General features: G+C 39.3%; 1 protein-coding gene across 2 annotated transcripts in view; it reads right to left on the bottom strand.

The window, feature by feature from the left end:
• Nucleotides 1-27,654, bottom strand: part of mura (murashka) — a 42,272-nt gene that overhangs the window by 3,851 nt on the left and 10,767 nt on the right. The window contains exons 1-8 of one of the 2 annotated variants that reach the window (XM_066726586.1): nucleotides 15,020-15,354; nucleotides 4,577-4,775; nucleotides 4,397-4,484; nucleotides 3,453-3,538; nucleotides 2,278-2,874; nucleotides 892-1,095; nucleotides 436-713; nucleotides 16-319 (exon numbers count right to left, since the gene is read on the bottom strand). In XM_066726586.1, coding sequence (XP_066582683.1) covers nucleotides 16-319; nucleotides 436-713; nucleotides 892-1,095; nucleotides 2,278-2,874; nucleotides 3,453-3,538; nucleotides 4,397-4,484; nucleotides 4,577-4,775; nucleotides 15,020-15,324 — 2,061 coding nt within the window. In that variant the 5' untranslated portion in view covers nucleotides 15,325-15,354. Of the gene's footprint in view, nucleotides 1-15; nucleotides 320-435; nucleotides 714-891; nucleotides 1,096-2,277; nucleotides 2,875-3,452; nucleotides 3,539-4,396; nucleotides 4,485-4,576; nucleotides 4,776-15,019; nucleotides 15,355-27,654 lie in introns of those variants that run through there. The other variant, XM_066726587.1, reaches the window with a different exon arrangement.

The raw sequence follows: 27,654 nt of genomic DNA on the forward strand, positions 1-27,654 counted from the left end.
TGGATTTGTACTTACTCTAAGCCATTTATCAATGCACCTCAAGTGGAACTCGTGAGAGCAGGGCAGCACGCGTAGCGACTGCAGAGCTTCAAAGTCGCACATACAAACAACGCAATTGGTTTGATCTCCCTGATGGGTGTCAGCGTTGAATTTGTAAGATGGCAATTGGTCGACCTCGGTACGCGTTAATCCACGAGGTTTTGCCTCTCCCAATCTTTCTGCCAGAGACAGCAAAGCTTCGTAATTCTCTGTAGCTGAATCCGACGAGGATAATTCCGCCTGGCTGTAAGGTGCCAATTGGTGATTGCTGAACATGGCCCTGATTCAACAAAACAAAATATCGAACGATCAGGCACAATAGATCCCTTCTGCTCCTATCAATAATAATAACAATAGCTGTTGCTCCCACAAAGCATCGTTCGCGTTGGGACTTACAAGAAGTGGAAGAGAAAACTAGGATAGGTAGGCGGGACGGGGGGTGGCCTCCATCTCCATCTTGGTCGCCTGAGCAAGGAGCTGTTGGAAGGTCGCCGTCTTTGTGGTAAAATTCCTAACGCGGCATCTCTCGCTTCTGGTATAAACATGGGTGGTGGCGATGTGACCCTTGTGAGTGCTGGGGGCGAGTACGAATGAGGCAATTGCAACGGAGGCCCTGCAGTTGCTCCGACTCTATGATGATGATGGCTTTCTAGTAATTCTTGCTCTGGTTCTCTCTACAATAACAATATGAAAAAAAATATATATATATATATTTATGCAATTACACTTTTGTGCTTTCATTTGATTATTGTGTAATTTAATTTTCAGTCTCTCTCTTTATCGATGTGACCCATGGCTCGCTGATTATATGTATATTGCGTCAGATCAGTTTAATTGAAGTAAATAACGAACCTGCTGAGGATATTGACGATGAACAGCGTATTGAGTGGTATAAACCGGTGGAGGTGGTGCATGTGAATGGTGGAGTACAGCAACGGGCTCGCCAGTTGGCGTTGGATACCCTCTAGAAGCAGCACCAACTATGGATCCCACCGAGCTATGACCTGGATGAGTTGGATGAGCAGCCGAGTAATGATTGTGGTGGTGATGAGTAACCTGCATAAAAAACAATCATATTCTTTCATTAATTCGATCCCTCGTTTAAACTCTTTATTGCTGCATTCTTTTTAAATTTACAGAATTTAAACCTGAAATATCTACAAAAGCTATTTGTCTCTCTTTTAAAAAATATAATCACTCGATACACGAGAGAGAAACCCTATAGGAATGAGTTTTGGATAACTGTGGAATATAGCAGGAGGAAAATACGAGTCTCTCCTAGGAGGATTGAGGAAAATTTTTGGGTGGAGCTTCTACTTTGATAAACTCTCATGGCCTAATTGACTTTTTCAACTTCCTGGCCATTTGAACAGCTGCCAGTGGCAGCGTCGTCCCATATCCAGTAATACACAGATGGTTCGGCGAGCGTCAAGACTGGTTTTTACATAAGGTGTGTCTGCTAAATAGGAAACAGGTGCCACTGTGGCTATACAGTATGTGACAAAAGCAGCAACGGCATATGTCATACGTATGGAGAGAGACAGGGCTTATGCACTAGCATACTAATGAGATATACGTCGATCGAACACTGGGCTTACACTCTCTCAGTACCAAGCACAGTAAGCTTGAGTACTGAGAAAGAGCTGTGTGAGAGAAGATGAAAAATTATTCACCTAATATACCTACTATATATGTATATAGGTAACAATGAGAAGATTGATAATTATTGAGAAAAACAGGTAGCGAGACCCCGATGGGATATTCTTATTTTCCGATCAACGTGGGTCTGGGTGAGTGGAAAAAAGTAAGTGGAAGTTTGGTGTAATGGGGAGGGGGGAGAGCATACACAGCTGTTAGAATGTGCTTGGAAGTAAGGAAGGAAGGAGGAAAGGTAGAAGCTGATGTATCGATCGAGCACACCGAGCTTACTCTCGGTCCCTCTCTCTCTGTATCAAGCACAGCTTGCATGCTCGGAAAGAGCTACCTGAGAGAAACCATACGTGAAAAACTAACCAGCCACACATCATACGTATTATACATAAGAAGAAGAAGATTGATAATTTCTGAGAAAAACAGGTAGATGGCCTGATAGGGGATATTGGTATTTTCTGGGCTGATCTATATGGGTCTGGATGAGTGGAAAAAAGTGGGGAGAGGTTGCAGCTGTTGGAGTGCGCGTGGAAAGAAGGGAAGAAGGAAGGAAAGAGAGAAAGGTACGAGTTGACGTATCGATCGTACCTGGCAGGAGTGAGCGAATGCGTGTGCACCGGTAGGAGTGTAGATGCCGTGCAGCTGGCAGGGAATCCTATAGCCGGTGGTTTGAGGATGCCACAGTGGTTCTCCGTTGACGGCAACCCCTAAACCAGAGACGCCAACCTGTCCAACGTCCATGACAACAGGTCCATTGGCTCCTTGGGCAGGATGATGTCCCGTATTGGCAGGATGATGAGGGTGCGGGGCCTGATGAGCGTTGTGTATGTTGTGGTGCTGATTGTGAATGTTGTGCTGGTTGTTCTGGATGTTGTGATGCGAGCCCTGGATGCCGTGGTGCTGACCATGGATGCTCGAGTGGATGTTGTGACCTGGTATTAGCGAGTAGGAGAGGCTGAGCGTGTCGGTTAGCCTTGAATAACGATTTCTGACGAGAGGACTGCCCCTCGCATGTAGGTGATTCCTCGGCGAGCGTCTCTGGGGCGCCGGTGGGAATTCCCAAGGCGGAGGAGTCGTGTGCAGCAGTGGCGATGCTGGTGCCGGTGGCGTCGTTTCCCTCACCTCTATCCCCGACACCGTCCCGTTTCGCGATATTCTGCGCCTCTTCCTCGACGGAGACTCGCTCTGAAAATTAAAGACCTCTCGTTACCACAATTCGCTCTATGTCGCCATTAGCTGTCTCTCGATCCTGATGACTATGCAAGAGCCTCTGAAGGACAATCTCAAACGTCTACCGAGAATACTCTCATTGACTAATCAATTTTCAAGCAATTTCTCGCACCTAACAATTTAATCTTCCAAATTGTCATTTCGATTCAGCACAATTAAACTCTAAATATTGATACTCCTATTGCGAGAATTGTCCACGTTGCACGAATACTTGCTTCATTTTCCAATCAATATATTCCTTTCGTTCAGTCTTTTTTCTTTTTTAATATGATTTTTTGCTTTTTTGGGAAACAGTTTGCTCCTGTATTTTACACATAATTTCTCTCCGAGTTGCAAAGTTTCTTCTACATCTGCTAGCTGCTGCCGGAGTTTGCTGCTCGAGCAGAGATTCGTTTGGAAAATCAACCATGTTTCCATGGGAATATCGATGTGCTTATCGGTAGAATTATCTCAGTGAACGCAAATAATATTATCGCACAGATAGGTCGCACCGTCAACAGCCGGTAAAACCTCGAACGATACAACCGGCTTACCTTCCTCCCATCATCCTGACTAGGTTGCCTGTAATAAGGAGGCGATGGCTGGATCTGAACAGGACTCAGAGGTAGCTGACTCGTAGCTGAAATCAAGTTAAAATCAATTTTTCAATTTCCCATCGTCCAAAGTAGCTTCGTTTCGTTAATCAAAACCCAATCGTTTTAGGGGAAAATTAATGCGAAGCTCCATGTAAAAAATGGAAAAAGAATATAGTCATTGCTTAGGTGTTTACGTAATTTCTGCATTACATATACGTAAATTATATAAACGTTCTTGCAAAAATTCAGTGTGATTACATATCGCACGAGTTGAAAACGTATGAATGAAAGTAAACATTAGTGCAATGCTCTTGCATAATAAATATACGGGGACTCCTCACCCCTCCAACAAATTTTTAGTTGAAAACTAGGCTTCTATAGACAATATTTAATTGTTCGAGATATTAAAAAATATCCGTAGAAAGATTTATTGTTAAGCTATTTATATTAATTTGAGAATAATTAAATCAGACTAATTTGTGCAAAATTATGTCAAGGTTAAGTTTAATAAAAACTGATTAAACTCTATAAAAGGTGTGTCATAGATTGTATAAGTAAAACTTGATTTATTTTGGCAAAAATATAAGAGATATCAATATTTTCACAACACCTTTCTGTGAGTACTTTCTATTTACATAGGGAAAGGTAACCATGCAAAAAAACTTGATATATTTTACATTTGAGAAGACGAATAAATTTATACGTTTACATACTAGTTTGATCACTGTTATACACACTCTTTTGCATCATAAGAATAGCAGACAGAAAGATGACAAGTTTTACGAGGAAATTTAAGACAAATTTAATAAATCCAGTTTGAACAATGAAGAGCACATTTAGGAGCACTCATCCCATTAAGATTAGCCAATATTCCTTTTCGTATTGAATTTCTTAAAAGATACCTTGCGTGGGTCTTCGATATTCAATGTCCACCCCACTGGCTCCTAATCCGGGGCTGAGATTGAGAAGTGGCCCTCGCATCGTGTTTTCCTACATAACAAGAGACAAAGGACGATTGTTATTTATTATATATATAATTAAATTTGGATAATGGATATAAAGGAAGAAGAGCAAAAATGAACCTGGCCACAAATATTGATATGAAGAGGTGGCGAGTTTGCAGGTGGTCCGACAGACTCCTGAGGGAAATGAGAGGGAGGTCCTCGAGTTTGCGGACTGTGCTGGGGTGGTTTGTACCCCACGCTGGATCCTCCTACACCCCCGTGGTACGAAACTTCCTTACCAGCTGGACCAGACGAAGTTCCAACTCCGGGGCAATCCCTGTAAAACCAAAATATTTATTAGACTACAATTTTCTCACACATTTTTTATCGCAATATTTGTTTTTGTTATCTAGCTCTGTATTTGAATTTAACACAAAGAACGAGAAACGATGCGTTTTATACGTTCCTAAAACGTTCCGAATGATGCATGCAGCAGTAATGGCGTCCGGGGGAGGTATTTGACGATCGGAATGATAAAAGCTGCTTCGTTTCCTCTTTTCTGGTTTGCGTAACTGATGGATCTTTCTAATCAACCCACTCCCCTTCGTCCCTCTCCACTATCCGGACACACTTCAGTTTTAAGGGCGGACATTTACGTTCTTACGCGTAGTGGAGAAGATATATTTTACAATTGATCGAAGGGTGCGTCAACTAGCTCGCAATGGATAAAATAACTAATAAAATGGATTTTCCTAATCAGATTCTCCCTTCCTTCCAGTATTCTCTTCCTACTTCTATATTAGTATTTAAAAAGAAAACAAGTATTTGCATTTTTACGCATAGAAAATAAGAAATATTTTTCAATAAATTAAAGAGCGCACGAGCCAAGGTACAATGGATAAAATGACTATAGTGAAATAAAGTTTGAATAATGAAAGGGAAATCGATTCTTACTCGGTTTCCATTATTCCTGATTTTCAGTGTTTTACGCGTGTCACCTATATCCGTGCACGAGCCTGCCAGCATATACCGAGTACACAGTTCTAAAACCTTCTCGTGAATATCTCAAAAACTGAGGTCCTTAAAAATATGCTTCGAGCAAAAATTCGATCGGCTCAAAGGTACCTAAGCAACGATTCTGCTGATTTAACCTCTAAAAGGCCACCCTAAAGTAATTTTAAGTTTCTTAAATAAAAATTGCATTTTTTGTTGCAAAAATACGCAATTTTTTTTCCAAAACTTTGTCCTGTATTCGCGATAGAATGAGAGCAGGAAACGACAAAATTGAGAAAGTCGAGATTTTCACGCTTTGTGTGCTTGTTTCGTTTCGTTGATTCCCCTCCACTCCAACCCCCCGGATATACTGTTTTCAGTGGATCCCTTCCCAACCTATATTTCCATAAGATAGTATCATTGATTTGACCTTGGTTTGCATCCTGAGGTCAGCCGAAGGTCACCCGAAGCTTTTTAAATGCAAAAATACATGTTTGGCTGTGCAAATATTTGTAATTTGTCTCACGAGAACTTTGCAAAATACCATAGAATCTAAGATTTCATCCGGTGATTCGCGAGATACTTCGATTTAAAATTGCACGTAGGTGTTTGTTTGACCGAAGCAGTGTGCGTGACCGTTACGCGTACACGCGCATAGTCGCTGCTTGCCTATTCTGTAATTTCGAACAGCAATATCTGGCGAACGACTGCACGAAATCATAAATTCATATGGCGTTTTCGAAAGCTCTTGGCGCGCGAGCTACAGCACAAATTTTGCCAATAAAAATTGTACCGTTCGATCGGAAAACATTCAAGAGTCTTGAGCTGATAAAAGGGCGCAAACCAAGGTCAAATCACCAGCACCACAGTGACACGTGGTCCTCCTTCGCTGGTCAAACAAACAGTCCGAGAAATATTTTCTCACTAGCCTCGATTTTCCAGATGCGGAATATAGAGAATGAAACACCCGGTATATACAGTATATAGACAGTTTAGAGAGCCAAGCACTGTATAGGTTTCTGCTTACAATAAACACGATACCGATCTAAGTGTAAACTTGTTTAATAAGAGCGTTACTTATCCAAAAGATGTTTCGTTACGCGTCTCAATTTTCAAGAAGCATAATTCGAAAAGTGGGACACCCGGTATATATAGTATACAGTTTGGAGAAACAAGCAATGTATTTCTGCCTGCAACAAACACGATACCGATGTAAGCATAACGCGTATTAGTAAACCAACTCAACAAGAGAGATATTTATCCAAAAGATGTTTCGTTACATGTGTCAATTTTCAAGACTCGGAAGCTAAAAACTAGAACACCCTATATACACAGTATAGAGCAATAGAGTATAGGGAAGCAAGCACTGTATAGGTTTCTGCTTGCAACAAACACGACAGCGATGTAAGTGTAACGCGTATATATTAGTAAACTGGTCTAATAAGAGCGTTATGTGGCTTTACAAGAAAACTGCTCGCTCGTGCGTCATGAGAAGTCCGTTAGAAATTCTGTATATTTGCGTCAATACACTCGAGTCGTGAGAAATTATTGTCAGCGACTGATAATTGGAGATGCGCGCGAAAATGTTGGAAATTCTCGCTCCGAACGAGTCCGAGGGTTCATCAACGAGATTGCATACTTTTTTCATGGCTTTCCAATGCCATAATAAGGAAACTTTTCTAATGGGGGGGGGGGGGGGGGAGTGAAAAGAATTGGAGAAATATTTATATGTGCGAAGGTTTCTTCTATCGTAAAGCTTGGCTGTACTGTGTGTATGTGTTGTTGGCTGTATACAATAATTCTTATCGCAGCCACGTTTTTTTAAGTATGAGAGATATGTTCTTTTATCTGAGAGCTGCTAGATTACCCCACTATTGAATTGGATGCTACGCCAATGGGATGAGCTGCTCTTGTTCTCGGTGATGGAGCATCCCCCCTCCCCCTCTCCCCCTCCTCCCCCTACAACCACTTCTCTCTTACGTTAGAAGCTTGCCACTACGACACGACTGAATCGTCGTAGAAATTTTCCTCGAAATTCGTGTCATCGTCGAGCAAATTTTTGCACAATCCTGCGATCATTGAACCCTTTATAATATTTACAGTCCCTGCTAAAAGCTACGTTTTTAATCGTTTTTCACACTTGGTCGTTGAACGAATTTCCGGTATTTCGAATAATCTTATCGAAAAGTGTATATGATATACTAAGAACGAGTCACGTGACATTTTACAGTTATATATATATATATATAAAGTAAAAATGTTCATTTATCTTTGTAATTGTACCAGAGATGTAAAGTTTTAACGTCGAGACAAGCTTGATTGCAATTAATTAAGAAGAAAGGTTTGGAAATGGTCCTAAATATTGAAATCTCTTACGTTTCGTTAACGAGATAATACTGCTCTCTTACGTCTCCGAGCGTACAAATGTGTGTATAGAGGCCGAGTAAGCGATCAAGTGCGTCTCGGCCTGTATACGGCGTAAGGAGATGAAAATCAACGATGGATTGCGTAATAACGTAAGTGCAATTTCACGTTGTTTTGTGTTACGCCAAGAAGCACACATTCAAGAGAGCTGACAAAAAGTAGCGCAACTTTAGTTTAAGGGCCTTTAATGCCATTTCCGTCTAGTGTCGTCAGAGTTCAACTGCTATGTACAGATATTATTGAATTATGGCAGACACAGCTCTCTTCGACAAAGTAGAGCGCGACAGAGATGACGATCCAATTGATTTTTTTCCTCCTTCGATCCCCCCCCCCCCCCTCCCCCCTTCTATCCTTAATATTTATAAACTCCGAATCGATAATCTTGATTAATTAGGAAAATAAAAAATATCCGATTATTATGGAGCGACGGACTGCCCTCGTGTATTTTAGGTGCGCAACTCTATCTTCGATGAGGAAAGAAAAATCTATAACAACATTGGCGTAGGGCTCTATGAGAAAATAACCGTTTTTTTCTCAATCCAATCGATTTTTGTGAGTAATGAAAATTGACAATGTAAGAGAAAATATTACTATGTATCTTAGGCGTGAGACAGTTGTAGATAATTCATAAAAATTGTGTACGATGAATGAAAATTGAGGATGCAGGGGAAGTTTAATATGAGGTGCATAGGCGTACAACTTGGGGCATCGCTCGTATGATGATTGGTGGTAGTACCGTTTATACAGAGTGTCGTCAGAGCTGAGCTGTTCGATGCACAAATTATTGAATTACCACAGACGCAGCTCTCGAAGAAACTGAGTAAAACGATACAAAACGAGTGCACATCCAATTCAATTTTTCCTCGCTCCACACTAAGAAAAGTGTTTCGACCAATGGACAATTTTTCTTTCTTACTGTGAACCGAATTCATTGATACAACGGATAGTTCATTATACAGTGAACTATTCGTCCTATCAATGAATTTATTCGTTATATCAACGAATTTTATTCACAGTTACAACGAAAAATTGTTCATAGTTTTATCGCTGCATTTTTCTCATACCATCTCCACATTTTCCCACTACTCTTCCAAGCAATCTTAACACGACTTATCTACGATCAAACGAAATAAAACTGGTGACCATCGCATGCAAAATTGTAGCTATGATGAATATTCGAGTTCGGCGAGAGAATCTCTGATAAGGAAAGAACAATTTTTAAAAATAAAGAAGCAATGGCGTAGGATGTTGGTACTGTGCAAAAAAAATAATAGGTGTTTGCCGAATTTCTTATCGAGTTTCTCGAGTAATGAAAGTTGAGAATGGAAGAGAAACTACGACGAAGCGTTGGAGAGAGATGTGGGAAAGTCGAAGAAAAACAAAAATTGGAAAATTCTGACGAACGATACGAAATGGACGATCGGAGGGGAAACGAGAATAGGAAAAGATGCATAGGGGTACATCGATATGTGGAAGAATTGGAGAATATCGTTGGGGAGTGATAGCCGGTTAGTCTAGGCCAGGGCAGACCAGTCGGTTGGAGGAGGGTTCTGCGGAGCAACAACGATTCTAATCGACGATAATCAAGAGGGAGGGATGGTGGAGGGGGGGGGGGGTGGCAAGGCAAGCACAAACACTGTTGTACGCCGCTTGCCAGCTACGACTGCGACTGTGAGCGCTACGAGACGGACGACCAAGAACGAACACTTTCATTTTCACCCGTCGACGCCTCGCAAGTTTTTCCCAATCTTTTTCACGCTTTTTCTTTTCTTTCCCTTTCTTCTTCTTCTTCGTCTCGCAATGGCTTCGCGCTAATCTCCAAGATTTTAGCAACTCTCGCTAGCGTCTACTTCCTCTCCACCCATTAGAAAAGCTTTAAAAATTAAATTATTCCGTTTTACCGTCATGCCTATATGCGGTGAAAATTAGCACCTCGGCTTTAATTCTTCGTCGTTCAATCTTATATGGGAGAGCCTTGTAACTTGGACCATTTTTTTGTTCAATTTCACTGGGAAAAAATAATATTTGATTTAAGCAAATATTGTTGTGAATTCTTTTTTACTACTGAGATATATACTCTTTATTTTGATGAATATTTATCTGAAATGAATAGTTATTTACTTGATATTGATCTATTTAATTTAAAGAGTTAAATTTGATTTCTCATTCGATGAATTATCTATTAAAACCAAGTACATATCTCAATGGACGTATTCCCTGTAATATTTATTTAAATTAAACAATTTTTATCTCAGTGTGCTGTTGTTGTAATTTACAGAAAATAATTTATCAAGATTCTTTGATGTATTCTCTTTAAACATAGACTATACTTATCATTCAATTTTCATTGCCTAATTTTTTTACATTTCTTGAATTAGCAGACTCTTTCGATTTAGGACGAATTAACAATGTCCATAGGTACAAGGTTCTTTCCTATATCACTTGTACCGCCAGTACAAACACTGCCTAAAAATATTATTCCTCTCAACGACTCCACTGCGAAAACACTAAAGTAAAAAAAAAAGCTGAAAACTTTCTCTTTTTATACATATAATATATATAACGCTATTGACACATCCCCTTTAATTTTCTGGCTAAAAAACGTTCGGAGGATAAGAGGTTTTTGTGCTTTTAAATTGAATGAATAAAAGCTGCGGGACATATATATATATGTATATATATATATGATGAAAGCAGCCACGCCAATATTGCTACAGTTCCTCTTTAATATATCAACTCTGTTTTGCTCTGGTCGATCATACACGACGACACTCGGTTTACGTAACGCCTAACGCAATCATACAAAGTATATAGAATATTTGAGTCGAGGAGCCAATCATCTCGTTTATTATTATTATATTAAGAATTTCTTATAAAGAGACGCCGAGACCGTGGGAAGCACCTTGCACAAAAAAAATCATCAACAACATGGCGAATTAATCGCGACAGATCGTTCCGATTGGTTTTCCAACCCAGCCAATGCGATCACGTTGCTGCTTTCGCCTTTGTATTTTCTTTCCATAGGAAATAAAGAAAAAGCCGAGAACCACTCCTGTGCTGTCATTTAATTTCCTTCCCAATCAAATTCCTCCGATAAGGAATCGAGAATTAAGATTTGAAAGCATAACGCTACTTTCCAACGACGCTTATCGCGAGAAAACTGTTTCTATATTATACAGAGACTCGAGAGAGACAAAGTGAGGTTAGGTGGGAGAAAACGATAGTGAAATTCGAGCAAAAGAACTTTATCCATCCGCCATTAGTTTCTCGTACAATCTTTCATAGCCGTTATCTCGCGTGTATCTCTTCAAATTTGCTTTTCCTTATTCAATTTCTCTTAAGAATAACGCGAAATATCAACCCTCTGCGTGTACACTGCATTTTATAGCAGTCGCGTCTGTGTATAAGCTTGATTCAAAAAATATTTATTCTTATTTTTGTTTCAACGTCATTAGGAATATTAGGTAGAATTTTTAAGTAAATATCAGTATTTTTATTTCTCTCGATAAATATCTCGAGGAATAATTAAAAATTCTTATTTCTACTATTTTAACGTTACTGCGAATATCAGATATCATTGCCTCCCACGCCCCCTCAATGTAAACACGTTATGTGCTCGAAACACCTTGAGTAAAGTATCGCTCTATATATGTGTGGCATTTTGAAGAAAAAATTGAAACTTGAATATAGAAAACGGACCAAGCGACCTATGCTGCAGTAAATTAGATTATATCGAGGATTTCTGGACGTTTAATTAATGTAAAATGGTGTGGATGAAAAAATGATCGAGTACATCTGGTCTAACAGATGCGTACAAGGTTTACTACGTTGCACGGTTCGTGTCACACTATACAGTGGCGTAGCAAGAACAAATTTGTTATATACAGAATGCCTCGTACACCAAGGGAATATATACTGACGTCATTTGAACATGAAAAATCCTTCATCATTTTTCTCGTAAATTTAATAACTGCAAAGTTATTTCAATAATTAACAATATATTAATGAATCCAGCATACGTTGTTTGAGCAAATGGTACAATCAAGCGAGACTTATAAAAGAATTAAAACAAATGTGTAAATAGAGGATATTAAAAATTACATTTTTCATTCTTACATTTATGCAAACTTTTGCTCTTTGTAGCAAATATGCCTAAATTCAGGCTATCCTTTTTTTGTGATATCAGTAATGCTGATTGTGCCATACTCCAGAACGAGATGTTTCCTAACACTATTTCGAGTCTAATATATATTCCTGCGTCTCAATTAATTTTTGATCAAAATCTCTAAAACTCACAAAATCACACAGCATTGATTTAAATGATCATTTTTATAGTTAAGCCAATTTAAAGTATGAAAATTGTGTTAATGTTGGCCCAACTTTGGCCAAATGATAAATTTTCTCCTGAAATATGAGATTTAGAGAAAATTACTGTTTTTTTTTTTTTTTTTTTTTTTTCGAATAATGTCAGGAATACGTGGTTAAAATTATTGTCCTGATATACGCGACAGGCTGTACACAGTGGCATATATTATTCTCGGTTGACGTACGCGCGACGTCGCGAATATTAGCAAAGTTGAAAAAATGCAACGTAGCGGAGACTAAACAAAATTACCCGGTGCAGTCGCAGCCGTACGACGACCTTAAGTCGTTTTTGCCGAGTGTACAAAATGAAGGTGGGGCGGAGGCACTCTCCATGGACGCCTGCATTTTCCCATCAATGCGTCACAAAGAAAACCACTGTGTCCGGGACAAAAATTCTTATATGTAATAACTTTATTGCACACCTGGATACTAAAATTTTCACTCGATACTGCCAATATACCTTGAATTTTTATCACACGCGTTTCGCTATATTTACGCCCTGACTGAGAAGACTCGAGGCTGATTGCAGAACACGGAAAATTTCCTTTTTTCTCATCATAATAAAAAATGTTGTAAGAATTTGGTGCTGAGCATAGAAGCAATCTGCAGATATGAATTTTAATGGAGTGTATTTAAGAATTGAGTAAAATTGGAAGCATCTGGCAATTTTTCTATCGATATGCGAGAAAGGGGGCGTGTTTGGGGGCAGAGAGGAGGCAGACCAGTGGGTTCAAATTGCGTGTTCGCACAAAGAAGACTGGGAAGAACGCGGAATATCGCAGGATGTCCACGAAAAAGGATGACTAGGGCTTTTGCCAGCCTCTCTTCTGCGTCTCACGAATACAGGAAAGATGCGGTTAAGGACCTCCGCGTCATCCCCTTAACCCCTCCCTCTCTTTACTTTTTCAAATCGTTTTTCTCTCTCTACGAATAGCCAAACTCGTCTGAAACATTCCTCCACATCCTTGACAAATTTTAGCCACTTTAAAAGAGGCATTGTATCATCCCCTGTATATGGACAACCATTCAAGAGCTTGTGTCTTTTCCAGCGAATTTATTTTCATCATAAGATATATATTTTTTTTTTTTTTTTTTTTAGAATACCGAGAAAACTCTCCAAACAAAGATATGTGAATTTTAAATATTTTTAAAGCACCCTTTTCTATCATAAATTATAAAAAGCTCATGTCAACGTATATTAGGATAAGCTGCTTTGAATAAACAAGCTTTTAATGGATTTTTGGACACACATTTTTCTTTTTGGCTAGAATATTGTCCAATTGAATCGCAAACACATTTTAATATCTAATTTTTTATAAGTAATAAGTTTATTTATTCAAAATGTTAAATAAGCCTGTTAAAAAAAAATTCTCTTCAATTGAGAGTAATTAGTGCATCGCAATTTCAAAACTAACATCAAAATGAAATTTCATCTTAATGAACTAATAATGAAATTTATATAATAAGCATGAAATGGGAACTATACTGTGTTAAATATATTATTAAGATGAGTGAGCAAAATGAAGGAACGATACAAGGGCTGTCTCATTTTTTTAAATTTATATGCTACAATCTCGAAAAGTATAAAAGATGTAAAGGATAATATTTTAGAAGGAAAACTTTAGGGTGGGGAGTAAACTACGAGAAAATGTGAAATTATCATTGACTGCAGATCTGTTTGATGGTCGCACAAAGCTCATTTGAGTTTTTTTTAAATAAGAAGATATATATTTTTTATTACATATCCTTGGAACTCATCTCAAGAGCTCTTTTTTTCCAAAACCCTCTTTTTACTTTTTCATTTAATTCAGTCGTTTAAGAGATATGCAAATTCAAATCAAAATATCTCGCTGACGAATGAATACAATGAAAAGTGACTTTTGGAAAGTTCTTGGGATAGCCTTCCTATAGATCTCCTTATTGAAAAAAAACCATAAGATGACCTTTGTGCGAGCTTCAATAGGTTGGTCCGGGTTGGTCAATGCAAATTCTATATTTTCATCATCCATACTCTTTAAAATTTTACAGCTTATTGCCTGAAATAGTTTTCTCTATATCCTTTACAATTTTCGAGATATCTACTTAAAAATTTGAAAATCGACACACCCTATATATCACATTTGTCAAATTACAACGATAGTCTTGGGCCATTTTCCAACAAGCTCACTGATTATCGTGATAATTTTAAGAGAAAAAAATATGCAAAAAAAGTATAGTTAATTAAGCAAGGTGTCCACTTGACTCGTGCAAAACCGAAAAATTCACACTGAACAAAAGGTTCGAAGAAAAAATTGATAAGATTCTTACGGCATATTTTATGTAAACATTAATTCAGAAATTAAAAATGAAAAATTCTTTGACTTTCACGGGGCCTTCGAGTATGAGAACAGTCATTGGGCGACCTTGTCCTATAGATCAAGCATATGGTTTAGATTATCCATCAGGACATATATAGGAGGTCTCCGAGTAAAGAACTTTTAACTCTTAAAAACTTTTTAATTAATGTCTTCCCACGAAAATGGTATAAGAATTTTATTTTCAAATTCATTCGCTCTATACGAATTTAATGATTTGACACGAGTCAATAAAACAGCCTGCACCATACTACACTATAGTACGGAGAAAAGAGCGTTTGTTATACAGGGTGTCCAGTAAAGATGGAGCAGAGCGAAAAATCTCGGATGCAAGGCTATTCGAGATTTTTTGTAGTCGAGCGTGGTTCTCGTTTCTCGCAGAGCCTGCGTAATGATAAAAGATGGTAATAAATGGTAAAAAATGGAGTATAAGTTTTGCGTGTACCCATTGTGGAATCTCGGTGGTGGTAGCGGCGGTGGTGGTGGTGGCGGTGGTGGCGGTGGTGGTGGCGGGCACTGCCTGTAGGGATATTCCTTGTTGGTGGCATACTGTTGAGGAATCTGGGGGTGCTGGGGGTGCTGGGGATGCTGATTGTGCGAGTGCCAGGCACCACCGCGCGAATGTGGGGCCTGCGGCCTGGCATGGGGTCCAGCCGGTGCACCGTTCGCCGCCAGGGCGTTCCGGTGTCGCGCTTGCATGGCCAGTTGCACGGCCAGCGCTCGGTGAGGATGACTCCCAGGGCCGACCATCCTCCCTCTCCAACCCTGGCCCTCGGCCACCCCGCCTCCCCCTCCCCCTCCTCCTCCTCCTCCCCCTCCCACTCCTCCACGAGATTCCCTTCTTCCTTCCATCCCTCTCTCTCTCTCTCTCTCTCACTACGCTACGCTACCTCTCACTCCCCCCTACCCCCCACCCCAACTCACTCTACTTCAAACTTACCAACTATACCCAACTCTCTTTACTCTCTTCTTTCAATCCCCCTACAATCCCTTTCAGAAACATCCACACCCCCACCCCCCTCCCTTTCTTACACAATGTCTGCTTCTTTACATGTACACTCACACATATATGTACCTATACACACTATGACGCTCCCTCTCTCTCTCTCTCTCCCTCTCTGAAAGATCTCGATGCTTTTTCGCTCTTCTTCCTTCTCTTACCAGTCCTCCTAGAATTTTTGGTATCTCCCTCCTCTCTCTCTCTCTCTCTCTCTCTCTCTCTCTATATATATATATATATGATTCTATAGGTCTTCTTTGTCTCTAGAAACTTTATCTCTACTCTACCACCTCCAGCCTGTGTTTTTTTCTCTCTTTCGATCTTTGTCGGATTTACTATTCTCCAGGATCCCCTTAAGCACCTCCAGTCTCGCTTTCGGCTTTCTGCGTCTCCGGCTTAAGCTGGCAGGTTCTCCTATTCACCTCCAGGCCCTCTCCTCGCAGGACAATCGAGATCCCTCAGCGATTTTTCCTCCTCCTCCTCCTCCTCCTCCTCCCCTCTCATCCAACCGTGCGCGTCCTTCTTCTTTTGATGCTTCCTGGCCGTCTGCGATTGGCTCACCCCACTCCCACTCTCTTCCTCCCTCTCCTATCTCTCCCACGCTAAAATCAACCTGGCGGCACATTCGAACGTGTTACCATTTTTCAAATTTTTCACCGCGAGCTTAAACCCCATGCCGTCCGTCCCTCAGCCTCTTTCTTTCCAGCTTACTCGCTCATTCATCCCCCCTCCCCTCTATACCGAAGACCTTCCTCATCTTTCTCCATTTCTCCTTCTATGCAACTCACCCTTTCGACAACAACACGCATGGTCCATCTTGTTCCACTCTTATCCCATTCCTCTCCCCCTTCCTTCGAGGACATCCGAGCTATGTCAGCCTCTTGCCAACCAAATTCCAATCCAAAACGGTTAAATTTCTATCCTCTTAATCACCGCTCATACGTTCGATTCAATTAATTAATTTAAGCTTGTCTAGGACCACTGACTTTTTGTTTCGCCACGTTTTTATCACTCGTTTTTCTCGACAACGTAACCACATCTGATACCAGCATGTTTTGTGTGTGCTCTCGAGAAAATTGATAGTAACGATGACTCAACGAGCCGAAAGAATAATGAAAAAATGGCGAAAATTAAAGAAGACTCGCGGACTCGTGGTGAGATTTCTCCCTCTTATAGCTCGGATGTGCTTCTTGGCTCCTCCTGGCATGCGGTTTAAACTCACTGCGGTGTTCTCACTTTTGCAAGAATCTCCCCTCAAAACTTTAGGGAAAATGATAAATATTGCAATTTTTGAGATAGAAAAAAAAATGGACGAAACTAGTGATTATTAAAGAGTACGAAAGCTCGAATTGGTTAATAGAAATTAATGGAATTTGCGAAAATTGTGGGAGAGAAAGAGTACTATATAAACATTGGAATGTTTTATAAGGAAAAATTGGCAAAAGGGGTGAATATTAAAGAGGAGTGAAAAAGCTCCAATTAGCTCGAGAGAAATAAATGGACTTTGTAAAATTGGCGAGAGCAACTCGATTTGTTTTGCAAGATTTTTCCATTTTCGAAGCGGCTGTGATTCGCACCGAGCATAATTGCGTAGCAGAGCAAGCAGCACGGCAAGTGAGCGAGATTAAAGATAGGGGGAAGTAAAGGAAAAATTACAGCACTGTGAAATAACGTAAGCTTACTTCACTTGGTATAATAGTAGGAAGGGAAGCAATTAGAGATATCTCGAGTGGCGTAACATAAAGAACGCGCCAAGTCTACGAAAGTAGATAGCCTCATTGTACCGCAAGACACTCTAGCCAGTCAATGTTTAAAGAAAGATTGCCAAGGAAAGTAAAATTGTACGTTTCTTAAATATCAACTGCTGTCTTCGATAATAAAAAGCACTATATATAGCATTTCTACCATTAACCAGCAAAGCAGTGTTCTATTCCGCCAACGATTCTTATATAAATATAAATAATATTTATATGAACAAAGAGAGTGTCCGGTCAACCAATCGTGCTATACTTTGATTTTTTTATTTAGATTTTATACGATTGAAAATTTACCGGAGGATAAAAATTGCTTTAAAATTTCTTATTATTCCCAAGTGCGACACCTGAAATTCATTGGAAAGTTTCCGAATTAAGCATTTTTTATCTGGTAGTAGTTTTATAGTCTATGCCTAATTCAGACAATAGTTTAACCAATTTTAATCCTGAAATTATTCATGTTGCTTGAATTCATCGATTTTGCACGAATTGACCGGACACTTAATATTGTATTATAAATCATATATACAGGGTGTCCTGTTATCTCTTAATCACCCAGGCAATTATCTCGAAGAGACAAAAAAATAGAGAAAAATGTTTCAGTCAAAAGTTGTGGGATTAGAGAGGGGCATATTACGATACCATTGGTTTAATTTTTGGAGGGACGCTAAAGGACATAAGAAGGTCATTTTGAGCTTTTCAGTGAAAGCTCCCTCTATATTTTATTGATAATTCTTCCAACTTTCCTCGAAAGCTTTCTAACACTTTATTCTTATTTTTTTATTTTATATAATCGTTTACAAGGTATTTCTATTTAAAACTGTATACGTGTACAGGTCAGCCACGTGGAGTTCACGTGCACTATTTCTGCGAACCCCACATATGCAGTTTCCAATGGAAATATCTCGTAAATGACTGGATGAAATGAAAAAATGACTAGAGGTTTCTGGACAACTCTCGAGGTCAACTACAAGAATATTTAACAATATATAGGATGTTTCACTCAAAAACTCAAATGGCCTTCAGCACTACTGCCAAGGTTACACTGGTATAACTGCCTGTTAGATTTTTTACAATCAGCATATACAGATTTTCTTTTCCAAAATGCTTATTACATTCCGAGATATTCAAGGGTTTTCAGACTTTTCCAGCATCCTGTATATTTGATTGATTTAAACATTAAATATATTGTATTCATATACAAACGATGGTTGGCTCATGTCAAACGGACAAAACAAAATTGTATATATAGTGTGCAGGGAATTATTTTATGAATAAAATTCTTTTACCTTCTCTCTCAATTTTTCTATCCAGCTAGCTCGCAGTAATTAGAAAGTTATTAAATAAGGATTAAAAATTCTTTGACTCGAGACTTCCTATTGGTACGGTAGAACTAGCTGAGATGGCCATCTCTTCTGTATTGACGAGGGCTCGTTTCGTCAGTCCAGGAACTACTAACAGGAAGTTTCGTTGCAATGAATTTTTAAGTCCTATTAACTTTTTAGTTAAGGATTACGTGAAAAAATAGAAGCTGGAGGAGGCATATTAATATAATATTTTTTAAATTATAAATTTTTCATTTAAATCTGTGGATTCGACATGAGTGGATCTGTACACCTTGTATAAAGTATTTGTAAAGCATTGTACATCAATGGCTAAAGACAGATTGCCAAAGAAAATAAAATTGTTTATAAAAAAAAACCAACTGCTGTCTTCTACAATATAAACCATTATAGAGTGTAGCAATCGGTAAAGCGGTGCTGAATTAACTTAAATTTAATATACAGGGTATTTTGTTTCATTCAACCCAGAATATGGACCTATAATTTTGTTCATCTTTGTAAATATAAGAAATATGAAATCTTGTGATAGGATTTTTCTGAAAATAATTTTTATAGTTAGAAAGATAAATGAATTTTTGTACCATTTTCTGGGGCGAATTGAGTGAAAGACCCTTCACGAAGTATTTGTAAGCTAGTGTAAATCAATGTTTAAAAAAAAATTTCACAAAAAAAAGAAATACTGCATTATAAAAATAAATTGCTGTCTTGTGTAAGAAATAAGGAATTAAACGCAGTGTTGCATCAAGCAAAGCATTAGTGAGTAGGAAAGAGAGAGAGAGACAGAGAGAAACATGAATAAAATTGTTAATACACGTGTACGAGTATGCGCGTGTATACAAGCGTGGTATGAAAATTTCGAGATTTGTTATAGAACTGCGATTGCCAGAATATAAAAGAAAAGAGAATTATACAGAAAAATCGGGAAGATTTGCATGCAAAAAAAAGAATCAGACATAACAAAATGAAAGGGAGATATTCTGGCGATCGTAGTTAGAGAAGAATTAAGGGACATTTTTGGGTGCTGAACTCGAAAGGGAAAGTTCCTTTACGACTATAAACAGAGGATGCACTTTGATAGCGAAAAGTATATAATTGACGAAATATATATATATTCCAGCTGTTGAAATAAAGCAATTATACAAAAATAGAACAATAAATAGTTTAACACTGGGCAGAGCAGTAAAGCTCCAGGTATATACGTATTATAAAATCAAGAGGACAATGTGATAATTGTTTAATTTTATTCTCCACGGCCCTCGCCATACCTGAACTTAACGGACTGCCCTTGGAAAGGGCAAATCACTAAAATAACACTCGCAAGGATATTTTTCATAGGAAATTGGCTTCCACGACTATTTACCTGGCAGTAAATCATCCTCTAGCCTCCTTAGTAGCTCCACGAGAATTTCACTATATTTTCATGAATTTGTAAGATTTTCAACATAGAAATAAATCGAATGACGCGGGGTCTAAGAATAAGATGCAGGAGAGTGATCGAATTAAATTGAAAATTCCACTAGCAGCTTTAATTTGCTCGGAATTTTTGCAATGATTCTCTGCGCGCGAGATAAGTCGGTATATATTATCAGGCGAGTTGCAGTGATTGTTGGCAGAGTGAGAAAAAGGTCTGTAATATAAAAAAACACTATATCTGTTTTGCTTGGTCAGTTATGATGGCTAATGTTAGCTCTGGCTTGCACAATGCACACACCCCCCCCCCCCCTCATCCCTTCCCCGCCCAAAGTGAATAACCCTAAGGGGGATAGCTTCTCATCCGGCTCTATATGGATGATCCTCCTCGATCCGCACAGTAATTTTCACGAAATTCCCCAACGCACCGGCTCGATTCTCCCCGAAGATTTCGGCAAATCGACTCGGTACGATGCAAGATCCTCCAGCAGTCCATAGCGTATAATGATCGATCGTGATTGGAGGACCTCCTCTCCGCCAATTTGCCCTCCGATTGCCACCAGAATTGACAATCACAATTATTTCTTCACCGCCCGAATTCCACAAAAATTGCCAGCTCTGAAAATTCCACTCTTTATTATTATTATTATTGGTAATCGAGTGAAAATTCTCTCTTTCTTGGTTGGCGAATTCGCGTACGAAATTCATCCGCCTATCATGGCTCGCGAGGCGAGTGTAATATTTCGCGAATCACGTGAAAAATATCGCCCTAGAAGGGTTCCGCATCGCAATTTTCAATGCGTCCATGCGTTTTTCATCCGATTCCGCGAATGCTTTCTTCCAGTTGGAATTCGTGGAAACGATTAGAAGCGAACCGGAATATCGGAGGCCCGTTTCTCCGGTGCATCAGGTTTCAACGGCGCCCGATAAGTGTATTCGCGCGATCAATGGAGTCAGCGAGTTTCAATAAAGAGGAGGAAAAACCGCCAAATTACAAATTGATCGACGAGTCGAGGCAAAATTGGAAGCTTCGGGGCGAGAATCGGTTGGGCAGGGAGGATCGTGCAAGGATCTTCGCCGCAAACCATGTGATGGAATTTCCACATGGAATTGACCGCAAAGCCTAATTTAAATTCCGAGTAGCTGAAAATTCGTCGAAGGCTTAAGAGGGTCAACCGTGATCGAAACCTATAGACACTTTTAATCTCCTTTCGAGCTCTACCTTAAGCCTTTCCCCTTGGAAAAACCAAACTCCAAAAAGCACTCAATTCCGATACAGAGATACGAAGAGATGGAAGAACACGGTGAATATTCACTGTAGAAATGAAAAATTATCAAAGGAAAATGAGGAGAATGACCTTTGGCTGAAAAATCTTTGAGTAGTAGAAGCAAAAGTAGTGTTGATGGATTGTGGGATTTATGTGCCCCTACTATGACCCTCGATCCCCATACCGAGAAGCGTCTGGGAGCGAAAGTGAGGGCTCGGAAATCCCACGATGTATCAAGACCTCAGTATCTGCAGATAAGGTCGAAATATCAAGTCCGTTGCTCCGGTGCGTGTTACCCAGCGAGACGAGACAGGAACGCAATGGGCGAGTCGCAGCTTTGGGGCGCAGGAAGAGCAGCGACCAGCCGAGTCGAGTCGAGTCGAGTCGAGTCGAGCTGAGCTGAGCCATGCCTTCCAAGCCAGCAACGAGAGAAGAGGAAGGGAAGACTTCGCGATGATGTGGCAGAGAACTCGGAGAAACCCGTTTACCTTTAAACTCCTCCCTGCTAGTGCCAGGCTCCTCGTCCCCCCCCCCCCCCCTCTCTCTCTCTCTCTCTCTCTCTCTCACGCAAAAACCCAATGCTGGACCACCAGATGAGAATGAGAACCCGATAGACTTCTTCTCCTACATTTTTCAGCTTTTTCTCTATTTTTCCTATTGTAATCCCTCCCCCTCCCTCTTTATCAGCTATCCCAAACTATCATTCGTCTCTTTGTCTCTATATAAACTCGAGCCTACGACCAAATCACTTGCAAATTTTCACGAAGAATTTCTTTCTTCGTTCATCGATTAATTTGGTTAATACGACGTCGATCGATAATCGTGCACACGATAAAGGTGGAAATTGCGAAAATATCACACGCTAATCAAAATCGCTCAATGGCACGTCAGCTTAATAGCCCTAACGAGACAGTTCTGAAACGAGCCTGCTCCAATTTCGTCCTGGACTTTGTTTAACCAATGTGCGCTTACTTTTTATTTATTTATTAATTTATTTATAGGATCCGCTACTTGAAACGCACCAAAGCGAGCAGCTAGGAAACTATTTATGCTTTTTCTCTCGATAAATATTAAACATATGCAAATATTGCGTAACACTTCTCTGAATCAAAATAGAAAGAAGGGTAGAAAATATCCTATGCAAAAATTTGGTCTTGTTGTAGAAACTTTATAATTTGCCCTAAAAAAGGGAATGATCGTCGATGGAAAATTTGGAACAAATAGTCAATTCTAGGGTTCATTTTCACCGTAAGGCGTAGGGGTGGCAAGAATGAAACGTAATTATCGAAGATCCGTATAACAATACACGATAACGAGCATATATTTCACGAGGGATTTCAAGCTCTCTGCGGAGGGCCGTTGAATTTTAGCCTCGAAGCAAGGAACTTGCCGTGTAGGATTTGACTGTCGGCTCAATAATGATCAAGCTAAAACGCCCGTTCGCCAATACTGGCTACCAAGCCTGATTTAATACTGTTGCAAACTTGGCCAAGACTTGATCCAGTCATAGAACCAACCATGGCACTAACAAAGGTCGATAACTAGTCCTCCATTACTTAACATTTTTGGGAATTAAACAACATAACACGATAATTTCTCACTACATCTTTCTTCAGTTTATAGCAATTATAATTAAACGGTATTAATATCCACTTTAAATGAAATGAACTTTTTAAATTATTCACTACTCGAAAATGCGACTTTGCTCTGATTAAATGCTGAGATACTCAAACTAAGAAACACCGATAAATTTCCAAAGTACTCAGGACTTATACATTGAACAAATTACTACTTACGGGATTTACTTAAATAAAAACCAAGATGTTTGCAATAACTTGTGAGAAATAAGTTCTTTGTGTCCATCTAGCGGTGGCTTTACAAACTAACTAATCTCGACAGGCTAGCGTTGGTTCATGATTTATGCATATGTTAAATTCCGGTAATTACTATATGGGTTTATAGTTTCATAAAAACCTATTTATTAATTTACCGGAAAATTTTAATTAATTTTCGCTATATTTTCAATATTTGAAAGCAATTCAAGATAGGGTGTTTTGATGAAAGAAAGTGATATCTTAGTTCAAAGTGCTTTTGCAGTATGTATAGGGTGGATAATTAAAAGGGATGGAAAGTGGGTGTGTGTGAGAGGGGAAGAGGACTATATACTATATATATAGCTCATTTCATATAGAATAGAGTAGGAGAGAGAGAGAGATTTGCGAGCAGCGTTGTTAGAGGAAAGGTTGAACGACGTCAGGGACGTGCAGCAGCTAGGAGGGTGTGTAGGTGAGAATGAGAGGTGCACGAAGGTGCATGGGGATAGGGTGGGCAGCTGCTAGTCTCGATATTCACGCGGAAGAGAGCAGGTGTTCGTTTTACCGATCGGACAGGATGTTAGCGGCTCGTGCAAGTGCAGTCGAACGAAAAACGACAACAATGAAGAGAAAAGGAGGAAAACGTCGTAGAAGGGAGACTGTAATAAGGAAGAGGGGATATCTCGAGGGTTGCACAACCAAATCCTAACAATTTCTCCTTCGGCACGATGCGATGGCTCTGTTTGGTGTCCTTGCGAGTCTTCGGCGTTCGCACTGCAGAGCAGAGATATTCGCTCGTTCGTTTTATCCCTTGGTACACGATATTACAGAAAAAATGACAACCGTATCGAGTAAGTGGGCGGAAAACTAAGAAAGGAAAAAAAGGGAGAAGAACGCGCGCGCAGGAGGCGAGGAAAGAAAATGCTGAGAAATTTCTTCTTGTTGTTTTCGTACGCGTGTGGAGCATTCGGAAAGGAAGGAAAAAGTGGATAAAGAGTGCAAGGGAGAACGTCCGAAGGCTTGCATAAGAAGAATAAAATACATGTGGTAGAGAAATTTCTGATTGGGCAGGATGCAGCGCGGCTCCGTTTGGTCGTTGCGGCGCTCCTGGTAGGATTCTCGAGTAATCAGCCGGCCGAGAAGGATTCGCTGGCTCTCTCCCTATCGATCCAGGCCGGCTCGTATCACGAAACTGCCTGGCACCCAGGAGAGAGAAGTACCGAGGGAGATTCGCGACAGGGACGAGCTACCAACTCGATTCTCAAGTGCGACAAGGACCAATCCCGACCCGACCCGACCCGACCCAACCCGACCCTCTATATACCACCTTCGTCCTTATACCTATCTTCGAGCGCATCGAGACGAAATTCTGCAAAATCTCCAGGCACATTTTCAGCAGAAATTCATAAACCTCGCAGCTGTTATAGATACGTGACGAGAATTGGCAGAAGGATGTAAAATAAAAAAAGGAAAAGAGACAAAGCTCTAATTTCCGTCGTAGAATAGAAAAATTGCGGCAGCGAAGGAAGAAAATGGGTTTTCTGTGATAAATCTTTGAGTGGTAGAAGCGAAAGACTGCAGGATTGTCTTATCGCGGGATTTTAGACCTCCCACCGAGAGCCTTGGCTCGTATACTGGCATACGTCTGCAACTAGAGGTAAGGTTATGAAAATCCCCCCCACGATGTGCCAACACTGTTAGAGGACGTGCTTCCGTTGAAGATTCTCGAGTGTAAGGACCAATCTTGACCTTCTATACTATATCTTTCTTATTCCTGCTAGTTTTTAGCAAAAATTCATAAACCTCTGTTAGGTACGTGACGAGAATGGAAGAATATTGTAAATGAAAAAAAAAGCTCTTCAATTTCGCAAGGAAACATCCTGTGTAGGAAGTAATTCCGACCTGGAGGTTTTATTATTTTTCTTAACAATCAATGTCGAGAGAGGAAGAAGGATGTTTGGAGTTTCTGATAAAGCGTGCAAGAATCAGATAATCGAAGAAAAAAAAGGAAGAGATTATCAGCGTTCGGATACGAGGAAGACGGGTGCTATGGTGGAAGATCAAAGCAAATGGACAAAGACGGTTCAAACACTACTTGCAGTTTTGAAAGCGATGGTGCAAGACACAACGAAAGAAAGAGAGAGAGAGAAATTATTTCACATGGTGTGTTATTTCGTCGTATAAAATTTACATAGTTTGAGGTTTAATTGTTTTAAAATCATGAACATAGAGGGATTTCTTGAAAAAAAAAAAAAAACGAACAAACAAGTTTTACAGAATTGTTAGTTTTACTCTTTATTAGCAAATTTATTAGGTATTAATACATTATAATATGAGGCTTTTTATTGGTCCAATGAAGCAGGAATTCTGCCTTATTGGTCAGGTATTGCATACACGAACCAATGAATAATGGAAATCCATAATAATTGATAATTTTTTATAAAGGGCTATTATAATTTAACAGTAAAAAAATAATCTAATTGTAATTATTTTCTTGTTGTAAATGTATTAAATAACATTTTCCTTGTGAATGTTACATTAAAGAATATAACTTAATTTATTGTTGCATAAATGCATATATTGATTTATGATATACAAAATAAATAAAAAAATGTGTACATCAAAGAAAACGAAAAATCCCCTCCTCTTTTCTGATTCTTCATTTTGGCACACCTTGACCGGACTTCCTGTATAAGTGGAAGGGATCGATTTCAGGATAACAATTTTTATGCAATTTTTTATTTTAGCAATTATTTTAAGAAATTTCATAGACATCGATATTTTTATAATTTCAGTCTTTTTATTAGCTTAAATTGTGTTGACTAACGAAATGTCTCGAATTAACAAATTTGTAATACTTATAACAATTTTTTAATAAAGGACTGGATATAAAAATTTGACCAAAAAGAACAATATTTTTCTTAAAATTCCCTCTACTTTCTATCGGCCATATTTTCCCAGTAGCGCGAACTCTAATTTCAAACTCGGTACACAACATAGGTCAATGATCTGCTCAACATTTTCTTTCAAAAAACGTATCAATTTTTTTACATTGGCTAATGTTCCTTGTTCAATACAAACTTTTAAATATTAAAATTAAAGAAAAAGAGAAGAGCCACTTGATGATACAATTTGTGGTAAATTTTTCATCTTTTAAAATATCCAGAATAAAATCGAGGGATCTATATTCAGATTTTCTTATTCTTGGCTTTAAAGCAAATATATTAATTTTGGTTTTGCATAGTAATGATAATGATAGTTTGGAGAAACGTGTTAAAAAAGAACAAGTATACTACAAAGAAAGAAACGTGGTTACAATGACGCATAAAGGGAGGAGAGTGACAAGGACAACGATCTGTAAACGCGCCTGCGTCAATGCATACACAGCATATCTATATAGCTAAAACGCATACGCATGAACCGGTGTGTCGTGTTGTACACAAGCTCACGTATATAGTATATACTATATACTAAATATATATCATACTGATATGGAGCGAGATATCGGGATAGCGAGTAACGGGGCAGGGGAAACTGTAAGTGCGTAGAAACCGAAGGAGAAAAAGAGAGACGAAAGAATAAGAGAGAAAAAGAGAAAGACAAAGAGAGAACGGAACTGGAAGTTGCATTTTTCCATGGCCAGAAATAAACACTGGATACTCTCGACTCCAAAAACCAGTTGTATTCAATGACTTCTAAGAACGAGAAGAAGCTAGCAAAAACTCGCGTGTAAGCACATATTGTAAGAATTTCCTGGAAATTTGGGTAAATTTTCGTTCCGGAGAAAAGAAGACTTTTTATTATATGGTAGCTGGATGGACTATACGCGCGCGCGTTTGAGGGAGGCCAAGTTTTTCAGGTATTTTTTCCGCTTCTCTCCTACCTCTTCCTTCAGCCTCCTCTCCTTCTTCTTTTTGTCGAAACTGCTTGAATATAAAAGCACGAGGATGCGTTCCCCGAAAGCTAGTTATACGCCGAGCTCTTTCTCGACGATCCAAGCAGAAGAAAATGCATTCTCATAGGCGTAGCGTACAGGCCCTTGTGTCTGCTGAGCGGACCCTGAATATTTTAAGGCATTCTTGCACTCAGCCAGTCAACTTCCCTGACCGACCAACGAGCCCCCCTGCGATAGAAATTTCATTGTCAGACCATCGCGTCATGATCGACCCATTATTCGCATATTTCTATAGTATTCGCACGCAGAAAACGCCACACATTTTTTTTACCTGCTACTTTCAACCACAAACACTTTTCTCTTCTAATCTGTATCACATTTCTCTTATATTGCATAATCTTCCTTTCATTTACTCTCCGTCATTAGGATTATTAAAGAGTTATATATGTTTAAAAATTAGATGCTTATCGAAATTGTAGTTTTTAGAAAGAGAAGCCAGCTTCGATCGGTGATCTCGATACAACTTGTAGCGTTCTTATAGGTTAGGATTGTCAGTAGGCGCGCGCGAGCAAAGATAGCGAGTTGCTAACCCAGCC

The sequence above is a fragment of the Prorops nasuta genome, unplaced genomic scaffold (genome assembly GCF_024137725.1).
Source record: "Prorops nasuta isolate Cenicafe-Biocafe unplaced genomic scaffold, Cenicafe_Pnas_1.2 PNAS00004, whole genome shotgun sequence".
Lineage (NCBI taxonomy): Eukaryota > Metazoa > Arthropoda > Insecta > Hymenoptera > Bethylidae > Prorops > Prorops nasuta.